The following is a 25,957-nucleotide window of genomic DNA, read 5'->3' on the forward strand; positions in this document are numbered from 1 at the left end:
AGGAAGCACAGTGGTATCTTCTCACTTTATAGTGGTTCAGTCATACAGCAGCTACACGATGTTTCAGTTCTTAGCTCCCCGTTAATGTAAACTAGGTGCTTACACACAGGTCTTCCCCACCTGCACCTTTCCTCCCTCATCTTCTACAATAAACCACATGGTCCTCCAAAAGCTGTCACGATACAATTACCGCTGCTTGTATTTGGAGGAGCGACTTTATAACCAGAGGGAAAAAGCATTCTGGAAAAATAAATAAAAAAGACAAGCTTTCTGTTTATTCCTGGACCATCGTATTAGTGAACATCATTTTATGCAAGTCATCAGCTGTATTTGTATTCTCTAGTACTGCTCTGTAAACAAATGGTCAACTGATGTGCAAGTATCCCATCAGAGAGTGTTCAGTCTTATACGTGTGGTTCTGCCGAAGCACCATTCAGTTTGTTCTTGCTTTTGGTTTTGGAAAGGAGCTTTCTGTTCAGAATCCGTGAAAGCGTGCCTCCCTTCTTGCGCGTTTCCTCTGACAGTGGCTGCTGCAGGTAGACAAGATCATTATGCGATTGACTCATTCCCGGATCCTTCTGATGGTGTCGCCGGCGGAAAAAGAGCTTCGCACTTTTTTTCAAAATCCCACCTGCAGAAGCAAACAGGAGAGGTGCAGGACACTTTAGACAGAACAGGCTGCTTTCCTCTTGGAGCTCAGCTTTAACTGTAACTGCAGCATGACTGACCAAGCCTTGGTCCTAACGCTTCCAGTTTAAGCATCACCCTGGTAACTATTCAAACAACGTTAGAAAGCTAAGAGCATGGTGAATCTAAAGCAAGAATATTGATGGTTTGTAACCTAGAGGCCATAATAGTACAAGTTCCACCTTGGAACAAGTGGTTTCAGATCACTGGCAAACGCGAGCAATCGTCGTGCTTTCAGCCAGAGGCACACATACACACACTACATGCTACGGAATCCTCCTTGCCCCGCTGTTGATCCAGCTCTCTCCCAACTGAACACCACTGAGAAATTCAGACTCCATGGAAGTATGTATTTCTCTGCTACTCCTCGTTCCATGCAAGTGTCATGCAAACTGAATCATGACAGACTGTGGTAGTTCTAAGATATATGCATATACACACACTTGTACAGTTAGCAGAAATGTTCAGGAGAGAGGAGCTCACATACATTGCTAGAGGAGCGCTTAAGAAAAAAGGAATTTTCCTTCAGTTCTTTCAGAAATTATGCTGTTGAAAAGGAAGGAAAGCTACTGTGAAACATGCCTATGAGCCATCAAATATTAATCCTCTGATTTCAGCTTCTAAAGTCAATCCACGCATCTAGTGGAAGACTCCTTCCTTACACTTTTTTCGTTCGAAATGCTCTTCTGAAAGCTATGTTAGTGGTCAAACATACACATGCACAGCGTTTGGTGTGGGTTGTACACTGGGTTCTCACATGTCAAACAGACATATCCAATCTTTCCAATACAACAGAATTACCGAGTATTTTATAAAGAGAATGAAATAGAGGAAGCAGTGTTACTCTCTGTTGTTTCAGAGACCAAAGGAGCTGAAATGAAAAGATTAGCCCTTGATGCACAACATGAAGGTGGCATTTTAATTTGAGGTGAAGGACACCGTTGGTGCCAGAGAACAGAACCTGGCAGTCAACCTGCGTGCAGTGGGCCCACACAAGCCAGACAGCATGTATGCCATACAAATTCGGTAGCACCACCTAGAGTAACAACCATGAAGCATTTGGTATTTTTAAATCCTGTTAGGAATAGCAATTCACTTCAAGCAGATTAAAAATAATATTACATCTGCTTCCAACAGGTTCAGAAATTTGCTCAAATCCCTTCTGCGGTAAATTAGGTTTCTTTATTTTGTTGTATTTCTTCCCTTGATCCCATGTCAAACCTAATATGCAGCCAAGGCATTTGCAGCTGTCATCTCACCAGGGACTTGGGACTCATGTTGCCAACACCAGCCACCAGTGCTCTTCTCTCTTTGCAAGCTCGGGTTGTTTTTGCAGGCACCGTTCTGCCAAATTCCACCTTCCCTTTCCATGTGCACACATGTGCCTGATGTGTAAGGCAGCTCGGTGGCAGCTGGCAGGGACACCGCTCTGAGCTACCAGCAACACTCAGCCTGGTGTCGGTACATCAGCTCAGCGTTAAAATAGTTTTGTGCAGAATTGGGTAGCGCCGCAGTCCGAGTGGCATGAGCCAATTTGAATGAAGGAGGACCCAGGTAGCAAGCCAACACCAGAGCCTTCTGGCAGTCAGGCTAGTACGTGAGGACAGTCACCTCCCTAGCAAAGCTTCCACACCTCCTTCCCGCACTGCTGTCGGGTTTCCCAATTCTTTCTCAGTTCAGCTATTAATTCCTGCCACCGCACAGTCTTGATTCTGCTCTTCCTCCCATTGCAAATGGATACAAAAAGCAACAGGCAGACCCATTCTTTCCTGCGATACTGTGCAATAGCTAGAATTACATACTTGTCCCCCAAGGACTTGACACAGGCTGCGTGTCATTTTGCACAGCGACAGCTGCAGAATAGGTATTTCATGGCAGCTCTGTTGCATGCAGCCAGATGCTTCTTTGTTCAGACCGGAGCAGTTACAAACATGAACTTGGGATGACTACTTTGTATTTTAAGGACTAAACACTCAGCACCTGGGAGGAGATTCTAGCATGTTTTATCTTGCAGCTGCTGAGACTTTTCTCACACTGGGCACGATGGGATGGGAAGCAGAAGTCAGCTGAAAGCAACTTGAACTCATGGATTTGAATCCTGAGTGCTCTCCCATCGCCCTCTGATTGATCTTTTTGGCAAGGCAGTACCACTTCAAGCTGCTGTCAACAGCATAAAAGAAACAGTGTTCAGCCCCATGATCCTGACAGTTGTTAATATGCAAAGGGTGGGGGGGATTGATGAGGCCTTGCTGCTGTGCGGCTTTTGTTTCAGCAGTCAGCTGTTCTGCCCAGCAGTCTTGGCAGCTGCAGCTGAAGCGGTGCCAAGGGAAGGAGTAGGACAGAAGGATTTATCCGTTAGCAGCTATTTAGTCCTATCCTTTCAGATTGATTTCCCATACGAGGAAACAGAACCAAACCAAGAACCCTGCAAAAATTGTGCTGGTGGCCTGGGACAACCCACTGCAGCTGCAGAACTGCAGGCAGCACTTCCCTGAGAGCACTAGAAGCTCAGCAGAAGCAGCAGCCTCCCCCAGCCCCGACATGAAAGCTGTCTGTGTTTTTGGAGGTACCGAGGTCATTGCTAGCTGGAAGCTTGCCACATCCCCGCTGCCACCCATTGGTCTCTAGCCAGTTTGGTACGTGCTGCCTGACAGCGGCTCCAGCTGTTGTGGAGGCATGCACCCCTGCTAAGGAGGCAGGGCAGGGCAAATCACAAGCTTGGCGATGCTCGTGCTATTTGCATGCTTACTTCTCGAGTTCAACAGGGTCCGTATGCCAACTCTGCCCCTAACACCAGAAGATAAGCAGAGAGCATGTCAAGAGCGCGGTACAGACTGACTAGTTTTCATAGGCTCCTGTGCACTGATCTAGGGTGTTCTGAAAATACTTGTGGGGCTAGGATCACTTCTGAATCTCGTTGCTGTTAATGAAGGAAGACTTTCTTCCACATCTACAGGGATATGAATAGTTTCCATTCCTTCCCAACTTCCAAAACAGTTTTGATCCAGGTGGTTTCGTAAATACCTGCTACGGTCCTTGTAGCTCTATGAGTTAAGGTAGAAAAGAGATCTAGAAAACTGTAAGCAGCAGGTTTTAAAATAAATATTCTGCATATGCATATACAAGTATGGGGGTCTCACATGGCTTGCATGAGCAGATGTTTGATTGATAACCAGATACTACAGGAATGGGCACGATGGAGAGATCAGGAATGTAGAGCACCCCTCCAAGCCTTCCTTGCTGTCCATTCTGCATGACCCACCTGGACAGCACGACCACCAGGAGAACGATCTGTTACTGCAGACTTGTCTGCTAAGACACCTGAGCCCAGGAAGGTAATTTTGGAGGGAGGAAAGAAATGGAGGGGGGAAGAAGAAAACGGGTGCTGAACTATGTTTTGCTTCAGTTTTTACAATGAGTGTACCATTGTAAAGCTACATTTTCTTAAAAAGAAAAAAGACAGAAATAACTTACTGTGTAGGTAATTAATTCTGGTTGGCATAGTAGTCCTCTTAAGTTTATAAAAGGGAATGGGTAAGAAAGAGGAAGTCAGAAAGGTAAAAAACAAAAACATGCAAGAGTAGAAAAAAAGAAAAAGAAAGACAGTGCTAACTTTAAGACATTAATACCATACACAAGGCTTTTTCAAGCAGAGGGGGTTTGGTTTTGTTTTGTGTCCTGGTTTGAGGTAAAACAGAACCAATTTTCTGATTTGTAATTTTACTTTTTAGCTGGGCCTCTTCTAACTGGCTAAACTCCAAAATTAACAACATATTGTTCAGAAACTGTTCACTCTCAGAGTGATAAGACCTGATTATACCAAGGAATGGTACGCACAGAGCCTCTTGCTTATACTTATTGCTGTAACAACCAAGATCAGCAGACTTCGCTATCTGCCCCGTTAGAGGGTCAGAAGCGGAGAAGCGTAGAGGGGTCCCACCTGCAGGGAGGAGCAGACGGGACAGGTGACCCAAAACTGACCAACAGGGTATTCCATCCCATATGCATCACGCTCAGTATAAAAGCTGAGGGATCAAAGGGGCAAGGCTGCTCTGGCTCGTGCTCTTTCTTCAACGGCCGACGTCTGAGGAAGACCCTGTCTGTTTGTCTGCCTTTGATCCTGATCTGAGCATTCCTGACTCCAGATCCAGAATTCAGCTCCTGTCCGTCGCTGACTCCAGTCTGGGACTTTCCCTGTGTCTGCTGGTGACGTGATCGTCATCCTGGGAGCTGGATATGGTTTTGTATATATTGTACACTTTTTAAAAATTATTCTATTATTATTTACTATTTTCTTATTTATTGTTATTTTCATTAAAGTAGTTTAGTTCTTTTTCTAAACTCATAAATCTCCTTATCTCTTCCTCTCTTCTCTGGGGAGAGAGGGGGAGAGGGCCATCTGTCGTTCTGATTGGCCAATCCGGCCAAAACCACGACAGGGAGACTGAGATTGGATATTAGGAAGAAATTCTTTACTGTGAGGGTGGTGAGGCACTGGAACAGGTTGCCCAGGGAATTTGTGGATGCCCCATCCCTGGCAGTGTTCAAGGCCAGGCTGGATGGGGCTTTGAGCAGCCTGGTCTAGTGGGAGGTGTCCCTGCCCATGGCAGGGGATTGGAACTAGATGATCTTTAAGGTCCCTTCTAACCAGAATCGTTCTGTGATTCTATGATTCTAAGGGTGAGCTGTTCTGTCTCCTGATGGAGGGGAGTCTAAGAGAGCCTGCCATGTGTTGCAGAGCCAGAGGACTGCATTCCTTATGGCTGCTAGTAAGACAGCTCCAACCAAGACCGCAATCACAAGGAGTTTAAGGATGAAAAAAGGCAAGAAAGGATGAACTACTACAGTGTTGCATGACACTGCCAATTACGTAGAGAAAACGGAGGCAAGGATCTCATACCTTTAGATTTTTTCATGCTCCCAGTTTCTGAAACACTTAATGAGCTCCCAGATATTTCTTCACAGGTCTGGTCTAAGAGCGTGTTGGTGTCCCACTGTTGGCTGCCGTTCTCCAAACCCCAGGCTTTATGGGCACTTTGCTGTGGGTCAGTATCAGGTACTATTTCTGAAGGACCTAACGATAGCTTTTCATCAGAGGTGACTTTTGCAACAGCTTCATCCACAGTGGGTGGCTCTGCTCCTCTGCAAGAGCTGTCCATGGCTGCAGCATAGTCCATCATCAGTGCAGCTTCACTGTCCTGAGATAAAGAGGTCTGCCCGGTGAAAATAAAAGACAACACTGAAACAAACCACTCTGCTGGGAAAAAAAACAAACACACACAAGCCTCCCTGCAAAAGTTCTTTTCTCTCTTCACACTTTTACTCTATTGCTCAAGGTTATCAGAAAGCCACTTTGAGGCTACCTTAGCTCCACTAAAGGAGAGAAGCACATAGCCAAGTTTTAATGACGTCGTTAAAGCCAAATGACTGGGAAAAAAATAAGATTTAAGTATGTGCCTCCCACCTATTTCTGGCCCCACTGCTAATAACAGGACTCTTTCCTACATGTGCTGCTGTAATGAAGTACCAGCATGCATAGGCAATAACCTTTTGGTCTTTTTAAGAGAATAAACATTGAAATGTTTCATCTTATAGAAGGACTTCTTGGCATCTAGATGAGCTAAACACAAATCCATGCAGTCCCAGTGTCCCCATTTCCCAAGCAGATACATTCATCACTGTGGCAGCTGATCCCCATTCCCTGCCCTCAGCACAGCACAGTGACCACGAGGGGACCCGTGCCCACTGACCCGGCTTTCACTCAGAGCTCCTTAGGAAGACTTGACAGCAAATGTCGCCACAGCAGCCTGCAGGGAAAGGACTATAGGCAGGCACCAAGCATCAGATGGGAGACTTGACGCTGTGGATGAAGAAAGTCTGCAGGAATGCTATATACCATAGGAGAAACAGTCTTCTGCTTGCCTCCCCTCTAGAACAGAGCCCAGAGGACTAGGATGTGTTTCAGAGGGTTTTGTTTTAACAACTTTGAAAAAAACAGAAAAATCTTTCATACTTTTTCTGTGCATCTTTCCACCATGTGCGAAAACACAGAGAAAGACTAATTACCCTCTCCTCCACCTAAATTGTTTTTTCCAAATCCCTAATCATCCCACTCCCATCCAAGGAAGGATACCATGCATTTTTAGTCAGGCTATCAAATCTAACAATCAAAAACCAACACTCTCCCCAACAAAGCCACCCTGATTTGGCTTAACCTGAAACAGCTACTGAAACAAACTGGCACACAGACCTAGAGCCCGCAGAGACTGCTGAATGGGAGACAGCAGAATGCACGTCACTTAAGGTCTCAGTGGACCAAAGACTTTACAGTACTAAGCATTAGTGTCATTTTCTTCTCTACCTTGGACACCCCTGATATGATAATGGTGCTTTTCTTTCTAGGAGACTTCAGCTTCTGCTTTGCAGACTCACTTAACTGCCGAATGGCTGCTTCTGCAACAGGATCGGTGCCATTCAGTACCAGCAGTTCTGAAAAGAAAGCATTATTTCAGAGGGAAGAAAGAAAACCAGGAAAAAATGGAGCAAAGAGAGGCAGAGCTTGCTTTTGACTTAAAATGCAAAGACATTATCAGAAATGGTATAAACACCAAGCATACAAAAACATCTTCCAAATCACCACCCAGCTATTGGGTCTTGGCTTTCCCTTCTGTTACCCATTCTTTTGAGAAAAGCTACCTAAATTGCACTTACAAGCCCTTGCCCTGAGCACACAGGAGGTTTTGGAAGCCTAGATAAAACATCCAATTATTTCAGTGCATTGCTACACTGCAGCGTCTATAACCCAGAAGCGGTGGGTAGAGCATCAGGTATCTCAGTCACGCAGAGCCATATTTCTAACATGGTACAAAGCTGGCACGTGGTACTACTTCTTCAGGTAGCTTTTTTTCTCTTTTTCCAGACATCCTTGCTTGGCATTCCCAGATTTGCTATGGCACTACGATAGGACGGGGAAGGAAATAGTGGCAGTCACTGCTCTTTATCAGCTGCCTCCAAAGCCTGTAAAGTGCACCTCCTTTTCCCCTCCAAACGTCGCACAGGACTACAAAACCTGCTTTATAAAATCTCTTTAGTGACAAACACAAGTTTATTTTTAAGCATGGCCATTTCTGCCATCTACTATACAAGTACTTTGGGGACAGCAAATACACAATAATCAAATTTGCCAAGCTTAGGAACAAACAAGGCTAAGAAAGTTAACAAAACAAAAATCCCCATATTTAATTGTTTGAAGCGGGCTCTTCTAATAAGAAATTGAACAACAAAAGAACTCAGGCAGGAATAGCACCAGTGTTAATTAAACTGAGCAGTGTCTTTTGTTACTGTGAGATTAATGCAATAAAAGACAAGGTCTGAATAATTACGCTGCACCAAGTGCAGCGTAACTACTGGAACAGGCTTCCCAGGGAAGTGGTGGAATTGCCATCCCTGGAGGTATTTAAAATATGGGTAGACATGGTGCTTAGCGACATGGTCTAGTGATGGTTTTGTCAGTGTTAGGCTGATGGTTGGACTTGATGATCTTAAAGGTCCCTTCCAACCTAGATATTTCTATTCTATTCTAAACTCAGATAATTTTGGAATTTCCAAGTATGTCTGCGCAGGGGGTATGCATGTCCATGCATGTCTGCACACTCATTATAAACCTCTACTTTTCCATCTCCCCAGCCACCGCAAAGCCCCCAGGAACAGCTGAGAACATCTAGGACAGCATCAGTGGCACTTGCTAATTCTTACTGTTGTCATCACTTAAAACTGTAGCACGGCCACAGCATCCTTTCCATAGTGCTTGTTGCTATTTTGGCACAATGTTTGTAATAACTACTAATTAAGTTATTGCCATACCAAATGCTCCTTTGTATTTCTTTCTTTTGGCTTGAACTTTTGTTCTAATGAGTAATTCTTCCTGCTGTATTGTATAAACATTTCACAGAAATCCCCCTGCACTCCCATAAAAAGAAAAACACCGTCCGTATCAATGTGCTCTAAGCTGTCTTCAGATGAGTTTTCCAGTAAGTGCTTTGTATCTTTAATATAATAAACAGTTATGAGAGTTAACTCGGAAGTCTAGCACTATCTTAACATTTCCCAAATTGTCTTAGTCATAACCATCCTGCTTCACGGTATCAGAGTATTTCTTAGTGTAGAGGTAGGGAAAGATTCAAGCGCTATTACAGCTATTCATGGTTCATGCTCTTCCCCAGATTTATGTCTTTTGGCCAATACGCTTCTGTCTCTCAGCAAGCCTTCAGGCTCTTCCAGGAGCAGTATAGATCACCTCCAGATTGTCCCATCTGCACTCAAATCTGTACAAAGAAAACTGAACTCCACATCATGTGTCATTTGCAGCTAGACTGTGTCACATCTTTCCTTACTGTTGCCTACAGAGCTACAGAAAGATTGAATGGTGACCACACACAGGACTGAAAAATACGCTGAAGACTGAGAGTTGCAACTTGAAAAGGTAAAATGCCCCAGAGTCAAAATCAGGTTTAATACAGTCAAAATGAATTTATAATTAAAGTTAGTATCAATGCCACCTGACACTCGGAAGGCACTTCAGCTGTATGCCAGGTGACTTAGGAAGGTGGACAAACAGGCACAGCAAGAGAGTGTATTTGCATTAGCACAAAAAAGCCCCGTGGCAGGGTAGGAAGAGAATTCAGTCTTCCTTACATCAGACCAGCCTCATGCCTTCTGTTCAGACAGGGGGGACTTCACAATGGCCTTAGAGGTAAGTTTCACAGGGTCTTCATTTTGTGCAGCGTTCCCCTTGCCTTTATAAAGGAGCAATCTTTCATTCAAAAGTAAGAAAAAAGACAGCCTGGCTTTTCTACAGTCACCTCCCCACTCCAAACCACAGCTCACTGTTATTTATTCAAAATTAGCAATTTAAATCACCAATTAAAACCAGACTTCTATTGCAAGACTGCTATATCTCTAACCACAGTACTTGCTAACATAAACATCTCAGTGCCTGTTGAAAGGCAGTAGCCATATGGGTTTGCTGTTATTTTAACAAGATTAGGTTAATCCCATGTGCAGCAGAGGGAGACGTGTTCTCATTAGCAGCTTTGAACATTTCTATTACCTGTATCTGAAGATGATAAAGTTTTGCTGACTGGAGCACCATGAGAATGGATAGCTTGAATAGAGAAATCCTTTTCAATCACCTTTACTTTAACTGGAGTTTTCACAGGAGAATCTGAGGACCAAGTTTTTCGGTTAATTAAATTATTCAAGACATTTATTATGAAAATAAGAAGAATTTATTATACCAACATTAAAGCCTGTTCAAACCATAAGTGTTTGAGAAAGTTGTTTATTACAAATTCTCAACACATGCTCTCTGCGGTAACCTGACCCCAAAAGACCTGTGAAGCGTAGGAATTTATTGTTTTTAAACATTTTACTGTAATATGCTAGACAACACCCAATTAAGTAAATGATCTACTTTAACAACTTAAAAGACTGTGAGACTTCACACAAAGAATGTTTAGAGGTTTTACTTTTGTACTTATCCCAAGAAGAATCAGAGAATCTACTCCTGAAAGACACGCTGAAAAAAACCCACTTTGTCACAAGATGACGCCAATCCTCATTAGAGATTATAATATAGAACAAGGTTAGAAGGCACAGGATGGTCTGTCACCAGCAAACACTGTAACAGTCTGATACTTTTGTCATGTGGAAAACCATCCACCAAACCCAAGCTCTTCTGTATTATCGCTCTACCATGAAGCTTTACAGTGTGTATTAAAAGAAGCGCTAACCACTTTCATAAGAACAAGGTTTCATGAAAATTAAAAACCTGATTCTGAAGAATACAGACACATGCACACCCCCAACACATCACAGAAGCCTGGAAAACAGCCCCTTCCCTTACATCTTGCTCGCCTCCCAACTTCTCCTGGTCCTTTCCTTACATCCCGCCCCCTCAACTTTTCCTGGTCTCTATGGATAACCCTAAGAGCAAACACAAAGAAGTGGACTTCCTCACCTGTGCTCAGTGGAGATGATCTCCCTTCTAGACGAGGTTTGGTTTTCACAGCAGTGACAGTAGTGACCACAGTCCCACAGGGCATCACAGTGCGATCCTTTTCTATCTTAGTGGCTGGCACTGGAGAAGAGACTTGCCACGTCTTTAATTCATTGGGTTCTATAAAAGAGAACTAGGAAGACAAAAAAATGTCACCTTAGAAGCACAGTCAAGTAAGAAGGACACTAACATTTCTAGCTAGTGCTCCCTTAACATTTTTACTAACGTTCAAGAGCCAAACGGCTGATTCTTTTGATAGACCCAAATACCCTGTGAAGTGTTACCATGCAATCCGAATGCGCTACTCTGACTCAGCCACAAATGGCACTGCGCTGCGAGTGATAGTCCAAAGCACAAGATGAGCATTCCCAAGTACCTCCCGAAGTAAAAGATCCCCTGTAAAACCATCCAAACGCAGTCATACCTCCGCACTAATGGATCCCAGCCCGGGCCCCGGCTCTGAGCTGCCCTCGCTGGCCCTGCTGTTCAGTGCAAAGCTTTGCTGGCCAGAAGGTTGTTTCCTGAACAAGTCTAGAGGTACAGTCACCTTTGCGGATAAAGGTCCTAGAAGAAACAAAAGCAACAAAATCAGCGCACGTTCGAGCTGTCAGTATGTTGAAGGGCGAGGAGATGGGAAAGGAGGAGGAAGAACACAGGCAGCTCATTGCAAGAACTGGTTCCACACCACGAGGCAGAAACATGGCAGTTTTTACAGTTGCTTTCCATTTTATGACAGTTCCTCAGCCTGGCCTAATACTGTGCAACAGGGAAGATTGGAGACATGAAACATTACTTATTTGCCACTACTTCTGGCCATTATTTTTTCCTGTATATGCAGAATGTTAAGGGGAAAAGAAACCATCTAATGTTTCATTTCAGAGAATATTCTGAATTCCTGGCCAACTGGCGCATCTTTAATAATATTTTTCCTTAATTTCACCTTCAGTGCAAGTTCAGCAGTTCTCTTATTCCTCCCCTTACTTTATTAGCTACACTAGACTGGAGCAAAATATCAGTAAAATCACTGCATGATTTCAGGGATGAAGTCCTAGTTTTCTGCAGAATACAAAGAAAAATAGAGATCTACGTTATATTCACATTACTCAGCTCTCTCCTTACTAATATGATTCTACTTTGACTTTTCTAGGCAAATTTCTGGGAGAAGAACAGCTAAGATGGTATAGGGAGAGTGGAAGAAAGATGATCGCCAGTGCAATCAATTAGGACTTTTTTTCTTCAAGAAACGTGGTTGGTAGTTACATGCTCAGTAGGATATGGAATGTTACTGCTTGTTTGGAAGATCCACTGCTAAAAATGCACAAGTACAGGCAAGACTAAACTTTAAGCAAGAAACAATATATGTTTGCTGACTGTTTATAGATCCCGGTTTTTTTGTTAAAAATAAAAACCAGCATCCACATCAAAGAAATTTTTTAAAGCATTTGCCTAAATTTGACTTCCCAGTCCCACAGATAATCACAGATCGCATGCAAGGTATTGCACGACTTTGTATATGTAGATTATTAAAACAATAAATACAGTAACCCCAAACCAAAAATCAAACATAGTCCACTTGGCAATATTAGTTATTAATTTATTAACTGTGGCTTAGATAAAATATTATTACCTAATATATTATCGGCCAAGCCTTCCTCCACTATCACAAGACTCTATGAGTGAAAGCATATTTTTTTTCATCCCTGGGTACAAAAAGCTTTGGCCAATACAACTTTATCCTGAACTCAGTTGGATATAACTGACAGTACTAAAACACAAAGAACTAACTAAGTGTCAAAAATTAGTGCTTCTTTTTTGTTCCGTTTTATGCCTGCAACCTGCCGTAAGAAGGAAAAAGCAAATGGATCCAAGAGGTGAAATGCAGTTACTATTTCTAGCTACAGCAAAACTCCAGATCAGCAAAAGAACAGGCAATGTATAGGAGAAGAATTTATGATGCTGTGTCATCAGTTCAATAAAGCCCAAGTAATGAAGCACCTGGAGCAAGTTTACAAAGCTCAGGCAAACACCTCGACACGCTGTCTGGTCTCGGCACCCACCCACCCCTTACCCCCCCCAAGGAAGGTAACGCTTCTCCAAAAAAAACAAATGCAATAGATCAGTGGAGCGGTTTTCTTGCCACTGAAGGCTACTTGCAAACTGCAACAATAGAATTAAGTAGTAAAAAAGTTTCAGCCCCCAAGTCTTATATTTAATCCAATATAATCAGAATTAGTGTGTTTTATACCTGATAATTGCTAGGCAGCCTCTGGGGCTTGAAAAGGAAGGACTTAGGATTAATGCCTATGATCCCCTTTCAGCCACAGAAAGACCTGGAAAGCTTAACTTGAAACCAAAACTGCTCACAGTGGATCTGTTAAAAGTTTACAAGGCTGAAAAATTAGGCTATCAGCAAATAAAGGCCTCAGGATGTTGACAGTCTAGAAAGAAACTCAAGGCTTCTCTGTAATCTTAACTCTGAGGAGGATGGAGACACATGAACCGAGTATTCTCTCTTCCGTCCGTGATTACTGATGGAAGTAATAGTGTACATAGACAGCACTTAACCCAGGCCAATCAGTGTTGCCCGAGACCTCTGTGATTTTCCAAGGATTTCAACTCTAGGACATAAATTTAAGGACAGGCTTATGGAGCTTAAAACCACAAATTTAAGTTACAAATTTACCCCAAGCTCTCCATTTCATACAAGTTTGGCTGACTATTTTCAGCTGATCTCCTTTCCACAGCTGCTCTTCCCGCCAGGGCTCCCTAGAGCCGTGCTTGAGGCACACCCGATTTCAATGCCAGGACAAGTCAGCGTAAGACATCTACACTTTCATGCAGGTTCAGAAATCTGAGGGTTTCTTACATGGCTATAAAGCTTGGTAGAACTAAAAGAGGACTTTAGCAATGCTCACGAGCTGATCATGCAAGATAATTCAGTTTTAATACTTACTATCCAACTTTCCATCTTCTACTATTTGCAGTTGCAATGCTTTTGATTTGGCACTTAGTTCACTGTGAAGGAAAACGAAACTACGTTAAGTCTTTGCAGGCGAGCAGATTTTCCTCCCCACTTAGGTTTTCCCCTTTCCCATTCCAGCTGCCAACACCCTAACTTTTCTTGTCCCGCACTAAGCCCGGCAGTACAACTTGCTAACCCAGGCAGGCAGCGCTACACGGCAGCACTACCAGGCACACTGTGCATGTTGCGTCTTTTTGACCTCAGGTAGGACTGACTAAAGGGATCATAGTCAGAAAACACCTGGCTTGCTTCTCTCCAGCCCTGCTGCAGAAGCTTGGTTGCCTAAAATTCCAGAGTCTTTTCCTCTCCCTGGCAGTTGACCAACGCTGCCCCTCAAGCTGATGTTGGTCCCTAATCCCAACTGCTACACCACTGCACTAAGAGGCTATTTTTCTCCTGGCAGGATCAAATTTGTAAGTCAAGGTGCTGGAACAGGTCCAACCAACAACCCATTCAAAGCCGGGGGGGTATCCTGTCAAAGCAGGAAAGTGTCCTGCAAAAGCAGGATAGAAACAAGTAAACAAAAGCTGTTACAATTTTATGCAAGAAGAGTACTACTTTTTCAAAATAAGACTCAAGGATGTTGCAAGATAACAAAAACTAGTTTCTGTGTGACAGAACCAACATGAACTGTTAGCAGAAATACGGACATAGGCGGTACGTCGTAAGACGGACTAGACAACAGGTACAAAACCTTTCTTCTAATTGAGACAGTGAAGCAAACTGGGTACCTACTGAGGAAACTTCCAGTAAAACTTGATTTTATAACCTTCTCAGTAGGTGTTCTCCCAAAAACCTTAAGGGCACACATATATGTATTTTATTTTTGTATGTCTCCATTTTCAGGATGGTGTGATCTTGGCGGCAGGCATCCCACCTCCATTAGACGCAGCGGGACATCACCTATGCAGCAGGTTTTAAGCTTTTCCCTGCCACTACCATCCCCCTCCTGCACCTCCAAAACTTGCAAGGAAGCACCTTGATGGTACTATTGCTGCTCTTCCCATAAAGCTAAAGCAGAGCCTGACATGGCGGCTAAAACACTGGTCTTCATACTGGGAGGTATTTTTGTTTTTGAAGAAAGAAATGGAGTGGGCGGGATGTGAATCTGAAAGAAGATATTCAGCCAAATCCTGATCGCTCATCTGTAAAAGTCCCTAAGCTTACCTCATGCACTTCTGAAAAGCAGCCAGTGCTGAGGAAAACCCAGCATTATGCCTGGCTTCAAGGTGAAATTCCAGTCAACTTAATCACATCCTGCCTGCCCTCCCTCTGCACTTTCAGTTGGAAAGGGTATTATTCTTACAAACTTCCTGTCCGAAATTGTTGGGAACATGTTTGCTCTGTGACACCAAGTACGGATGCTGTTCTACCAACAGATGGCTGAAGTGATTCACAAACCCAGTGGCTGAAGCACTTTGAGACACTCCAGAACAGAAAGCTGTTACAGAAGTGCATTTTTTTCCCTCTTACTGTGGAGAGGAAACCGTATCATGTTAATCCTTAAGTCTTGATGGCAGTGCAGCACACTGGCACGGAAGAATGTCATCTAATCTGTGGCTTTCCACAAAAGCTGTACGTCCCCGTAACTAAAATCAGACTTTATAAGTCCTTGGACTCTATTGCGTCTGAAGGAAGAAAGCTTCCTAGCTGCTTTCCCACTTGACAGCAGGATGAGAACCAGGTACACACCCTCCATCAGACCACATAAAAAGGTGAGGTCTTTCAGTGTTTTTCTACATCAGTTTTTCTTTGCTGCCTATAGTGACTCTAATCATCTCCACCCTCGGCAGAAGGGCCTGGTGTTCTCCAAGTCCTGTACAGCTTGTGATGACCGATCCTGGCGCCTTCCTTCAAATCAAGCAGCCCCTGTCGCTTTTCCCCTCAGGTCTCCTGTTTCTGCAGTGCACGGTCCATAACCTTCACAGGCGCAGTCCAATAAACTGCGATGAGGAGGCAGAAAAACATCAGTGCACTGGACGCTCAGTCCCCCTTCAAGTTGAAGAGGAGCACGCAGAAGCACGCACCGCCCCTCGAGGAAGAGAGCACTCCCCACGGACAGGCACGGGTCTGAATACGCGCTCAGTTCCTTGTAAGCTAAGCCTCTGCTTTGCAAGAGAGGGAATGGGTACACTGCATGTCAGGCTCTCACTAGAGAGTGAAGATAAATGTCACACGAAAACAAGCAGCACTACTTTCTGAAATATATTTTTAATATATATATAGAGAGAGGGGAATGGAACTAAGATGGGAGATGAAAGCTACAAGAACCAGAGACTCCACTGTATATCAAATGCCTCTCACATTAATAATCTGGTAGAAAAAAAAACCAAGCAGTATCTGCAGTATGTTGCATGGCAGCATCTCTACTCCGTTCCCCTGGGAAGCTGCTTCTGCCTGTCTGTGCATGTGTTTAAAGCCACTAGAGAAACACTCCTCTGACCCACCCCACCATCAGTGGCTCCCCCTTCCTCATACAGTACAGAAGCTACCAGATATTTCTGCTCTGCCACCATAAAGTGGAAATGAAAATAGTTCTAAAACTGTTCGCTTTTGACCTTATTTACAGAAGCTGTGTGAATCACAGAATATCGTGCAGACTGCCCGAAATTCCCATTTTTGTTCTACAGAAAAAAAACCTAGTTAATTTTACACTCCCTTTTTAATCGTAGCCACCACTCATTTAGATGGTCAATTTTTTTTGGCGCATTTACATTTCCCACTCAGGGGAGGGAAAGGAGAGACATCAGATTTCCTCAAATGGAGCTTTCACGGTAAAGTAACTCCAAAACCTTGCTTATATTTTTTTTGTCACTGTATAATCACAGGGTGATTTATTATACCTGTTACTGCTGTCATTTACTAGAATCAGATACCCACCAGGGAAGATCTGGAGACCTATTTGATCTCATATCCATGAAGAGGGTAATTAGATATCCTGAAGTCCCTACTGGCTCCAGATTTCTCTGAGGCCATCCGACAAGACATATTTCAAAATGTCATTCTTGCCTTGAAATCTCACATAGTTTAATCAAAAAAAATGCTTTATTATAAAAGTATTCCTAGGAGGTAAGTTACTTACAAGATAAACTCTTCCTTCCAAAAGGGATTTGCAGCATTTTTGGCTACAGAGCTGGAAAACTTCTGCATAGGGTCATTCAACTGAACTATACATGCAAGGTTTGTGCTGCCTGTAAGGGTAAGAAAAATCAATATCCAGTTATTAATATTCCATCCCCAGGAGGCATACTCATTCAAAATAAAGTGAAGAACCCCCTTCCTTACATATGGTGCTTTTGAACAGACTATTGGAGACACCTCCTCACCCACCCACAAAATAAATTTCTTCTTTCCCTTCAGTTTGTATACCATCTACATTAATGGCTATGGTCAAGATTGGGTCACCATTGTCCTATGCATTGTCCTACATTAGAATAGAATAGAACAGAATGGAATGGAATGCAATGCAATGGAACGGAACATTTCAGTTGGAAGGAACCTACAACAATCACGTAGTCCAACTGCCTGACCAATTCAGAGCTGATCAAGAGTTAAAGCATGTTCTTAAGGGCTTTCTCCAAATGCCTCTTAAACAGACAGGCTTGGGGCACTGACCACCTCTCCAGAAAGCTTGTTCTAGTGTTTGACCACCCTCTCAGTAAAGAAATGCTTCCTAATGTTCAGTCTATTCCTCCCCTGACGGATGCAGCTTTGAACCATTCCCATGCGTCCTACCACTGGATTCCAGGGAGAAGAGCTCAGCACCCCCCTCTCCACTTCCCCTCCTCAGGAAGCTGTAGAGAGCAATGAGCTGGTCTCTCAGCCTCCTTTTCTCCAAACTAGGCAAGCCCAAAGTCCTCAGCTGCTCCTCACAGGATGTGCCTTCAAGCCTTTTCACCACCTTTGTTGCCCTCCTCTGGAAGCATTCAAGGACCTTCACACCTTCTTAAATGGTGGGGCCCAGAACTGTATACAGTTCTCCAGGTGAGGCCGCACCAACGCTGAATACAGCGGGATAATCTCCTCTTTTGACCGGCTGGTTATGCTGGGCTTGATGCACCCCAGGATGCGGTTTGCCCGCATAGTGTGAAACATGACGACCTGATTTAAATTCTGGCACGAAGCAAAAAAGCGCAGGCATAAAAAGATCAAAAAGGATGGAGAGACAGAATGAACAGCAAGGAGGTGGCAGTGTGAGTGCAAAGAGGGGAGGGAGTAAAGTTGCTTTCAGCTGCTTTAAAAATACCATGAGTTTTGAAAGTTCCTACTGGCTACAGTCACGGTGGTTTCTTTGGACATCAAAGCAAGCTTTTTTCTGCTAGCAAGTGAATGATGACAGTAATGTTAATTAACAATGGCTTTGTGGACTGCAGTTTTTTACAAGTTCACGGCATTTTAGAGTACTGGTGCAGAATTATCTCTACCTTAATCTTTGAATTTGATAGTGTGGCAAATCGGCATATCAGAGTAGTTATATTGCTGCTCCAAGGGGAAATGGTTTGCACAATGTGTTACTCTTAAAAAAATTTTTTTTGAATGGCTTTCACAGCATTAGAAATCATTTCAGCCCCAGCGCTCCAAAACACCACGGGAAGTGGCAAGAAACTCAGTATTGACTGTGTGCAAAGCAAACAAAAGATACACTGCTTCCAGTTCTCCAGAAGAATCTAGTTTATGTTTACTATCATCAACTCCCAGTTGTCCTCTGGTGGTGTACCAGTGCTGTGGATGAGCCCTGTCTCCGGCACAGAAGCAGCTTGGGCCTGGCAAGGTTATTAGAGACAAAGCACTGTGTACAGGCAGCTTATCTGGGATCCAAGCTAACCCTGGAGTAAAGTAGTTTAGCTGCTGTCGCAGCACGCTGAGCCTGAGTTAATGAACCTGGGGTGGTTTTCTGTTAACCGAGCCATATGTCTCTGCAGCCTGCTCTTGCTGCCAGCAGCACCGGCCAGAAACGCCTGTACAGCTCTGCTTGAAATTACACCAGAGACACTGACAGGGTATTTCAACATTTCTGCCCTCCACACCCTAGTGCACACAACTCACCACTTTTTTCCTTAACAGCAGAAATCACTTTTGCCCTAGATGACACACTGTGGACCATATAGTACTAAATCTAGGATAATCTTTGTTTACATACCCAAACTAAGGAGCCCAAAAATGGGCACAGCCCATAAGCAGAGGCCAGTTCTGCTACTGGTTACTTACCAGTTGAACCAACGTATCTACAGGAAAGCCACAAGCTCCTATAAATCATGTTAGCATCCATACGATGATAATGATCAAGACAGACAAACCACCCCTCCCCAGTCCTCTACGTATCTATGCAGGTTAGCCTGCCATATTGCACACTCTTATTGAGTCCCAGAGTTGCAACAAGATAATGAATTATTGCTGCAAGACAAGGCCAGGAAAAGGGAAGAGGACAATAATTACAAGGCAGCAAGCTATGTCCAGAAGCTAGCATCTTCCCAGCTGTGCACTATTTCCACGGGGTTTCGAGTGTATCAGCTAAACCCCACTATGAAGCTTTATTTCTCATATGCAGTTCCAAAGCGTTTACACTCCCCGAGTTGCTAGGGAACCAGCAAAATTCCCTCCATCTCCTTCTAGAAGAGCAAGCGGTGCTTTTGCCTCTCAATATCTGTGTTCTCAAAGCAGAGCACATTAATCGTTCCCTCTTCCTCTCATTTTCAGGGAGCGGGCAGAGAGGCTTCCTATAAGATGAATCCTCTGTTGTATGCATGGTATGCACATAAAGCCACCTCATCTCATGAGTTTTGAAGGTGGCCAAAATGATCTGCTCTATTGAAAAGCTTGGTTTGCACTACAAAACTGTACAGTAATAGCAAATTCTGAATGAGGTGTTCCTGCAATCTACAGTTTCCAGCACAGTTTTATTTATATAGGACATCGCACTGCAAAGAGTTCCAGAACTGCTATAAAAATAATTTGTTTTTAAAAAACAGTCAGCAGAAAGTTACAGGGGAATCATTTCCAATCAGGATGAGCAAAGCAGCATTATGCAAGAGTCTGGGGCAGAAACCTATTACATCTAACTGAAAAAAGGAGTACAGCAAGTAGGATATATTTATCCAAAAATAGTGCCTTGCCCAATTTAGCAGCCACAAGCTTCCACTAAAAAGACTCTTATGGAATTGTTAGTGACCATAAATAACAGAGCCTCAAATTTGTATTTCCGCTGACAAAATCTGAAATATGCTTGCTCATGCCTCAATCAGTGATGCAGGCGTGCTTGCACTTGAAGAAGTCTGAATACTTGCTAGGCAGGCTTGGGGCTTCTTTCTCAAACCAACAGTGCAACTTCACCAGGGAGTGACCTTTTCAGCTTCATTCTCCATTTGCAAGAGGTACTCCCTCCCCTACCCCAAGTGTCACTGTATTAGGGGGAAAAATCCCCAACAATACACCACCTTTGAGGAGCGTTTCCATACAGAAGGAGAGTTTCAGATAAATCAGAAAATTGCTCAGAAGTAAAGGGAAAGTAGCTGTAAAAATAAGGTAATACTGAACCAAACCAATGACATCGCTGGCAGTTAATGGAGAGCTGGATTTGAGCCCCCCATCTTGGGTACACACAAAGTGATAACTTTTAGAAATTAAAATTAAACTCCAGAAAATGACCAACCAACTTTATAAAGATGCTCATTGCAATTTGTTTTCAAAAATGATGGATTTGTTTACAAGATCGAGATGTTGAAATACTCAAACCAAAACATACACAGTTTTGTAGAAGCATGACTAAGTCTGTTTCTCGGAGTAATGCAATTTCTTACGTCTTGTTTTGAGACAAGGTTGTAACTCACAACTTCCAAATGATTTCACCCAAAAGGGAAAAAAAAACAACCACCCTGCTTGAAAATGTGCAGCATTGCATGGGCTACGTTACCTGCAGCACTGTGATCAGTTAGGTTTACTGCGATGTTCTTTACCAGCAGTTTGAGTTCATGAGCCCTTGGAGGTTTAGGCGGACTAGTGCCCTGAGGGAGAAGGCTTATGTTCTGTACATTCTGTGAAAAGCAAGCACAACAAGAGGGATCACACGTATGCAAATACAAAATACTTTGAACTTCTGTCACATTGATATAGGGAAGCAGACATGCGGTGGGGTGTAACACCAACAGACAGCCATAGAGGAATTATGACCACAAAGCCTTCACTGCCAAAGGCTATGTGGTTTTAAAGAATGCGTTCCAGTTGCTTCTGACCACCAAATGGTGTTAAACTTAGTCATTTGTGAGTCACGAATATATAATAAAAACACTAAGCAGAAGGCGACTTCTCAAAAGGTTTAGGTAGGAGTAAGACTTACCTGAACCTCCTTTATATCTGTAGGCCTCGTACTCAACACTACAGATGGAGAAACTGAGCTAAAGAGGTTCTTCAAAACACCTCTGAGCGTTTCAGATATTGCACATGTCCCTGCTGTCTGTCCCTAAGAGGAAACAAACAATCACGCTTCTCAAAACTCAGAAGAATAAAAGTCAAGGCAAAAATTAATTTGGTTTATCTAAACCACCAAAGCTACTGAACATTAACTTTGTCAGAGAGACATGGTGTCTGTTGCCAACAACAAAATGTAACAAGAGATCATGCAAATAATTATTTAAAGTTCTATATTATGCATTAAAGGAGAACTAGAAATATACACTGAAAAAGTCACATGCTCTTCTGAGAGTTAGGAAGGCACAGCTATTAGCCACAAAACCAGAAGTTTCACTAACAGTTTATATCTTATGCTGGTGTTTTAAAGTTTTCGTACTGCTTTGCACCCCTCTGAGAGAGCAGATCAGGTCATCAGATAAGCAGATCGGCACTGTTCCACTAATTTAATGGGAGTTATGCCAGCTTGCAACAGCTGAGAAGAAGCTAATCCTGTGCTGCACTGAATAAATTACTATAGCATCTCTTGGAGGCCTTCAACCTTGCCGAAAAGTGCGCTGCATGGACAGATAGTCATGCTGCTCTGGGGGACTGACCCGTACGTTTGTCCATTCAGAAATCTCATGGCAATCTGTGCTTAACACCACTATCTCTGAGGGATGAGAACAGACCACAGATTTTGCTTACTCACGTAGCTTCACACGACTAATTATAAGGTGTATGAGGACGGTGAACCACCCCTGCCCTCCCAGTGCCCCTGGAGAAGCCTGCTTCCCATGCCATGCCACTCACAAAGTCTCTTCTGCTCAGTCACCTCCAGGGAGTGGATTTTAAATAAAGCTAGCACAGAAAGGGTAGTTTGATACCCAGGTGCTCTGCAGGTAGTCCAGGAGAAATCTCACTCAGTGAGGTTTGTTTTCTAAAGACAATAGTGAAGTAGGAGACAAAGATCTGACTTAAACAATGGAGGACTCATCCATCTTTTCTTACCTGGTACTACACTTAAGGGACTTTACTATGACCAAACCAGGCTTTAAAAGACAGGGAACTGATTTACAGATGCAGATACAGAGTAGCTGGAGAATGCGATAATCACACAAAGCAGGAAAAAGGCACCCTTCCGCACGCTGCTGTCTGACGGGAGCACCCCTACAACTGGCATACCGAGGACAACAAAATGGGCCCTGCTGCAAAGACAAGGCACACTGGTGACAAGGACGCCCAATCGGCACCAACCGGGAGATCAAGTCAGGGAGCAAAGGCTTAATCCTGGTGGACTGCCTTGATAACACGGTGTTACCCGAGCCACGCTGGTGCAGCCGTGCGGCACAGCAAAGCTACCCGGCAGCACCAGCCCAAGCCTCAAAGAGCCACATCTCTGGGAACACAGTGCTCTGCCACCCCAGACACCCTGTCCCACGCTCCTCCGTCACCGAGAGATCTCGTCGCAAGAGGCAATCTGTCATTTCAAAAGCCTTGGGTCCTTTCTCGGGTGTGGGAGAATGATCCTGCAATGACTTCTGCACTCCCAAAGGTCTGCTTGCAGCTCGCACAACAGGTCAAACAGATTTGGAGTGATGGCCCTTTCCCAATTACCCAAGCGTTACAGAAACATTTAGGGTGCTTCATAAAAATCCCAGGAATGTTGCGCACAGAAATCCTGTTTCACTGCCTCCCCACCAAACCACCCTTTGATGACCTGTCATCAAGTCATGTATGTTCAAAACATACGACAGCAGCGTCCACCAGTCCCACAGAAACCCTGCTTTGTCCACTCCCTTGCAGATAATACCCTTTTAAAAATATTAATGAATAAGGCTGCCTAAAGCTTCGGTTTCAGTAGTTTCGTTATTTATGTTATTTAAGTAACCAGATAAATCATAGTTAGTTTCCACCGGTTTGGAGGTAATTTCCCTCCCCTGCCTTCATCTAAACACTGTTTGATGAAGAACAATGTCAAGTTGTAAAATCCCAGCCGCCCCTCGCTTTGCCATCAATCTAATCTGACATTTGTTATTTAACGGTAACAACAGCAACAACAGTTATTGGAGTTCTACTCATAGGTATTTTCTGATGTTTCCATGGTTATTTGGAAAGCCGTTTGGTTAGAGAGCCTCCTGCCAGCCCAACTTAATTTTTAGCCATCCTTATTTGGAAAGTGATGTTCCATCACAACATCCCCTACAAGGCAAGCCATGATGGCTTAAATGCCAACCAAAAAAGCTTGAGACAACACATTTCACTTTGGGTTTGATATGGGCTAGGGGTGTACAGTCAGCTACCGTGGCTAGCCTGGGGCACACCAGCACAAAAAGTCACAGTAGCAGCACAACCGCATGCAAACCCAAGCCTTGCCAGTCAGGCAGGTTGCCAAACGCAACTCAGGTTCATTCAGTTATTATCAACAGAAAAGAGGTTATCATACCCACCTTGTCTGACCGATGACAAAACCACTGCGTAGAAGATCTCAAGCAATTAAAGGTATTTATTTGTACATACAATATTGCTTCCAAAAGAGGAAAAAACAAGACACAAAAGCTGACATTTAAGTTCAGGAGCAGAAGCAATTTCCAAGATGTAGGTTGCTCACGGGTTTTAGCTCTTTGTTTATTGCCTCTTCTCTTCCCTAAGTGCTGATAGAAACTTCAAGGTGAAAATGAAGCCCTTAACTATTAAGAACTTAACAGGCCCATTTGAAAAACGGGGGCAAAGCGCAACAAGTTGCAAATCCTTTGCAACCCTAGACTCAGGCGTCTCTCAAAAAGCAGGTTGTGAACTCCAGTGACTGTACCAGACTCATCTGCATTTGCCAGGAAGTACTTAATGACCGTTCAAGATGTGGATAATCAGCACGCCACCCCAGCACGTGAGGGCCATTTACACTGCTATGTGTGCACAGTAAAATCTACATTAAAACGCACTTCAAAAGACTCATCTGTCTTAGTTACGAGTTTCACATTTTTGTGTACAAAAACTGTGGTAATAAATTATTACAATTCTAGGTCACTCAGCACAGGTCTTTAGAAGCAGCTCTACTACAAAATAAACCTATTTTTTAATGAGGCATTCGGTCAAAAAAAAACAAGTTCACAAAATACAAGCAAGCCTTCACCCAGTGTTGTAAGGAAAGGCCTAAGTCACCATGTTTGTGCCAAAAACATACTGTGAAGGGTCAAACACAGAAGAGAGTCTCAGTCATGAAGAAACTCTTTCAGGGGATGTCCCAGTAAAAAAACCCCACTGAATCAGTGTTTATATACTAAGATAAGGTGCAATTCCAAAAGCACCAAGATGTTTTTAGATCATCCATCATTTCCTTAAATAATTGTATTTTTTCCAGAGCTGTTTCTAAACTATCGTTGCCAGATTTCAAAACTGATTTAAGTTAAGGAAGGGACAACTTTGTAATTACTTTGATAGGAATACCATTACAATTGGGGTTTTTTATTATTTTAGAAGTGGTCTGAAAGAAGGTATTTAGGAACAGACATTTTTCACACCTTTGAATTTGGATGGAAAATGTTTGTGAAGTCATTTGTCTGTCAAATACAGACTTGATTTATCTTTAATGCTTCAGTAATCTTGAGAAATGCTCCCAGATTTCAGAGATGCAAGGTTTTGATGGACAAGCCATGGCAGATGTCACTGAAGCAGTTCAAGTCGGCACTGCCGACAGGTGACTGCCCCACACTTCTACCAAAAGCAGCCAGCAGAAAGGAATGGGCGTTTTTGCTTCAGCTTTTCCAGCCTCACCTGATACCTTATCTCTATACACTTCTACTGCTAACCTACAGCATTACACTGCGTTTTGCACTGAAGGGATGGAGACCCATCTTCTCTACCATTACAACAAATAAAACTAACGGACTGACCTCCTGCACTGTTGGCTGGATTTCAAAGTTGGTTTCATTGGCGTTAATGAGGAGCCACTCAACTTTGACATCTTCTCCTTTGTCTTTCACATAGAGCTGAAGCTGTGGATAGGAAAACAGTTATTAGACAGTGTTCTGGTGTCCTGTAAAGAAATTGTAGGTCAAGCTCCATACTAATGCTCGCCAAAGGAGGAATGATACCAGTTTCTGAGTAAGTAAATTCAGAGTGATAGTCTAAGAAGGCAGAAGTTACTTAAGCTTTGATAGTTCACACCAGTCAAAAAAGGGTACTGTTGTTCTACACATCCAAGTAGTTTACCCAATATGTTATTTACCCACCGTCCCCTAAAGAGGCGGCTTAATTTATGAATTTATCACTTGCCCCAAAGGGAAACTGTAATATTATTAAACATGTTACCGAAATTAACAAGAGCTTGTATGCATTTTGCAAACAGGAGGTTCAGCTCAGCTGCAGGATGAGACGGAACAAAAGGAAGAAGAGAGAGTGTAACACTTAATACTTTACCTGCAAGTAAAGTGGAGACAATTTCACGCTGTATGACTGACTTTCTGCAGCCCCAGGCGAAGTATGTGAGACACTGACAACAAATTTAACGGAATCACCCACAACATTGCAAGAAACAACCTAAAGAAATGAAAGGGGTGGGGGGAAACAAAGGAAGCGAAAAATACTTTAGTCTTCAGAAGAACGTTTGGTGAAGGCAAGAAAGGAACTAAGAAAAGGAAGGACTTTAAGCTACCAGAATCATGTTAAATCCCATAGGTGAGAGATTTCTAAACAATGTCATTAACTTCCCGACCTCCTTCTGTACATTCACTTCTAAAAACCGTAGTTCAAGTGTTCACTTCTGGACACAGAATGTAATACCTGGTAATTCTGGTATTTTCCAAAAT

The 25,957-nt window shown here is 43.3% G+C and overlaps 1 protein-coding gene across 4 annotated transcripts in view; it reads right to left on the minus strand.

The window, feature by feature from the left end:
- Window positions 1-253: 253 nt before the first annotated feature.
- C2CD2 (C2 calcium dependent domain containing 2) overlaps window positions 254-25,957 on the minus strand; it is a 39,124-nt gene continuing 13,420 nt past the window's right edge. For 2 of the 4 annotated variants that reach the window (XM_074602562.1, XM_074602591.1), the window contains exons 3-14: window positions 25,569-25,688; window positions 25,043-25,144; window positions 21,100-21,222; window positions 20,677-20,797; window positions 16,849-16,957; window positions 13,698-13,759; window positions 11,169-11,308; window positions 10,706-10,877; window positions 9,797-9,910; window positions 7,049-7,176; window positions 5,588-5,900; window positions 254-631 (exon numbers count right to left, since the gene is read on the minus strand). In XM_074602562.1, the coding sequence (XP_074458663.1) occupies window positions 405-631; window positions 5,588-5,900; window positions 7,049-7,176; window positions 9,797-9,910; window positions 10,706-10,877; window positions 11,169-11,308; window positions 13,698-13,759; window positions 16,849-16,957; window positions 20,677-20,797; window positions 21,100-21,222; window positions 25,043-25,144; window positions 25,569-25,688 (1,731 nt within the window). In that variant the 3' untranslated portion in view covers window positions 254-404. Of the gene's footprint in view, window positions 632-3,436; window positions 3,475-4,161; window positions 4,199-5,587; window positions 5,901-7,048; window positions 7,177-9,796; window positions 9,911-10,705; window positions 10,878-11,168; window positions 11,309-13,697; window positions 13,760-16,848; window positions 16,958-20,676; window positions 20,798-21,099; window positions 21,223-25,042; window positions 25,145-25,568; window positions 25,689-25,957 lie in introns of all 4 variants that reach the window. The other 2 variants (XM_074602573.1, XM_074602583.1) reach the window with 2 other exon arrangements.

Source organism: Larus michahellis, chromosome 1, assembly GCF_964199755.1.
Source record: "Larus michahellis chromosome 1, bLarMic1.1, whole genome shotgun sequence".
Lineage (NCBI taxonomy): Eukaryota > Metazoa > Chordata > Aves > Charadriiformes > Laridae > Larus > Larus michahellis.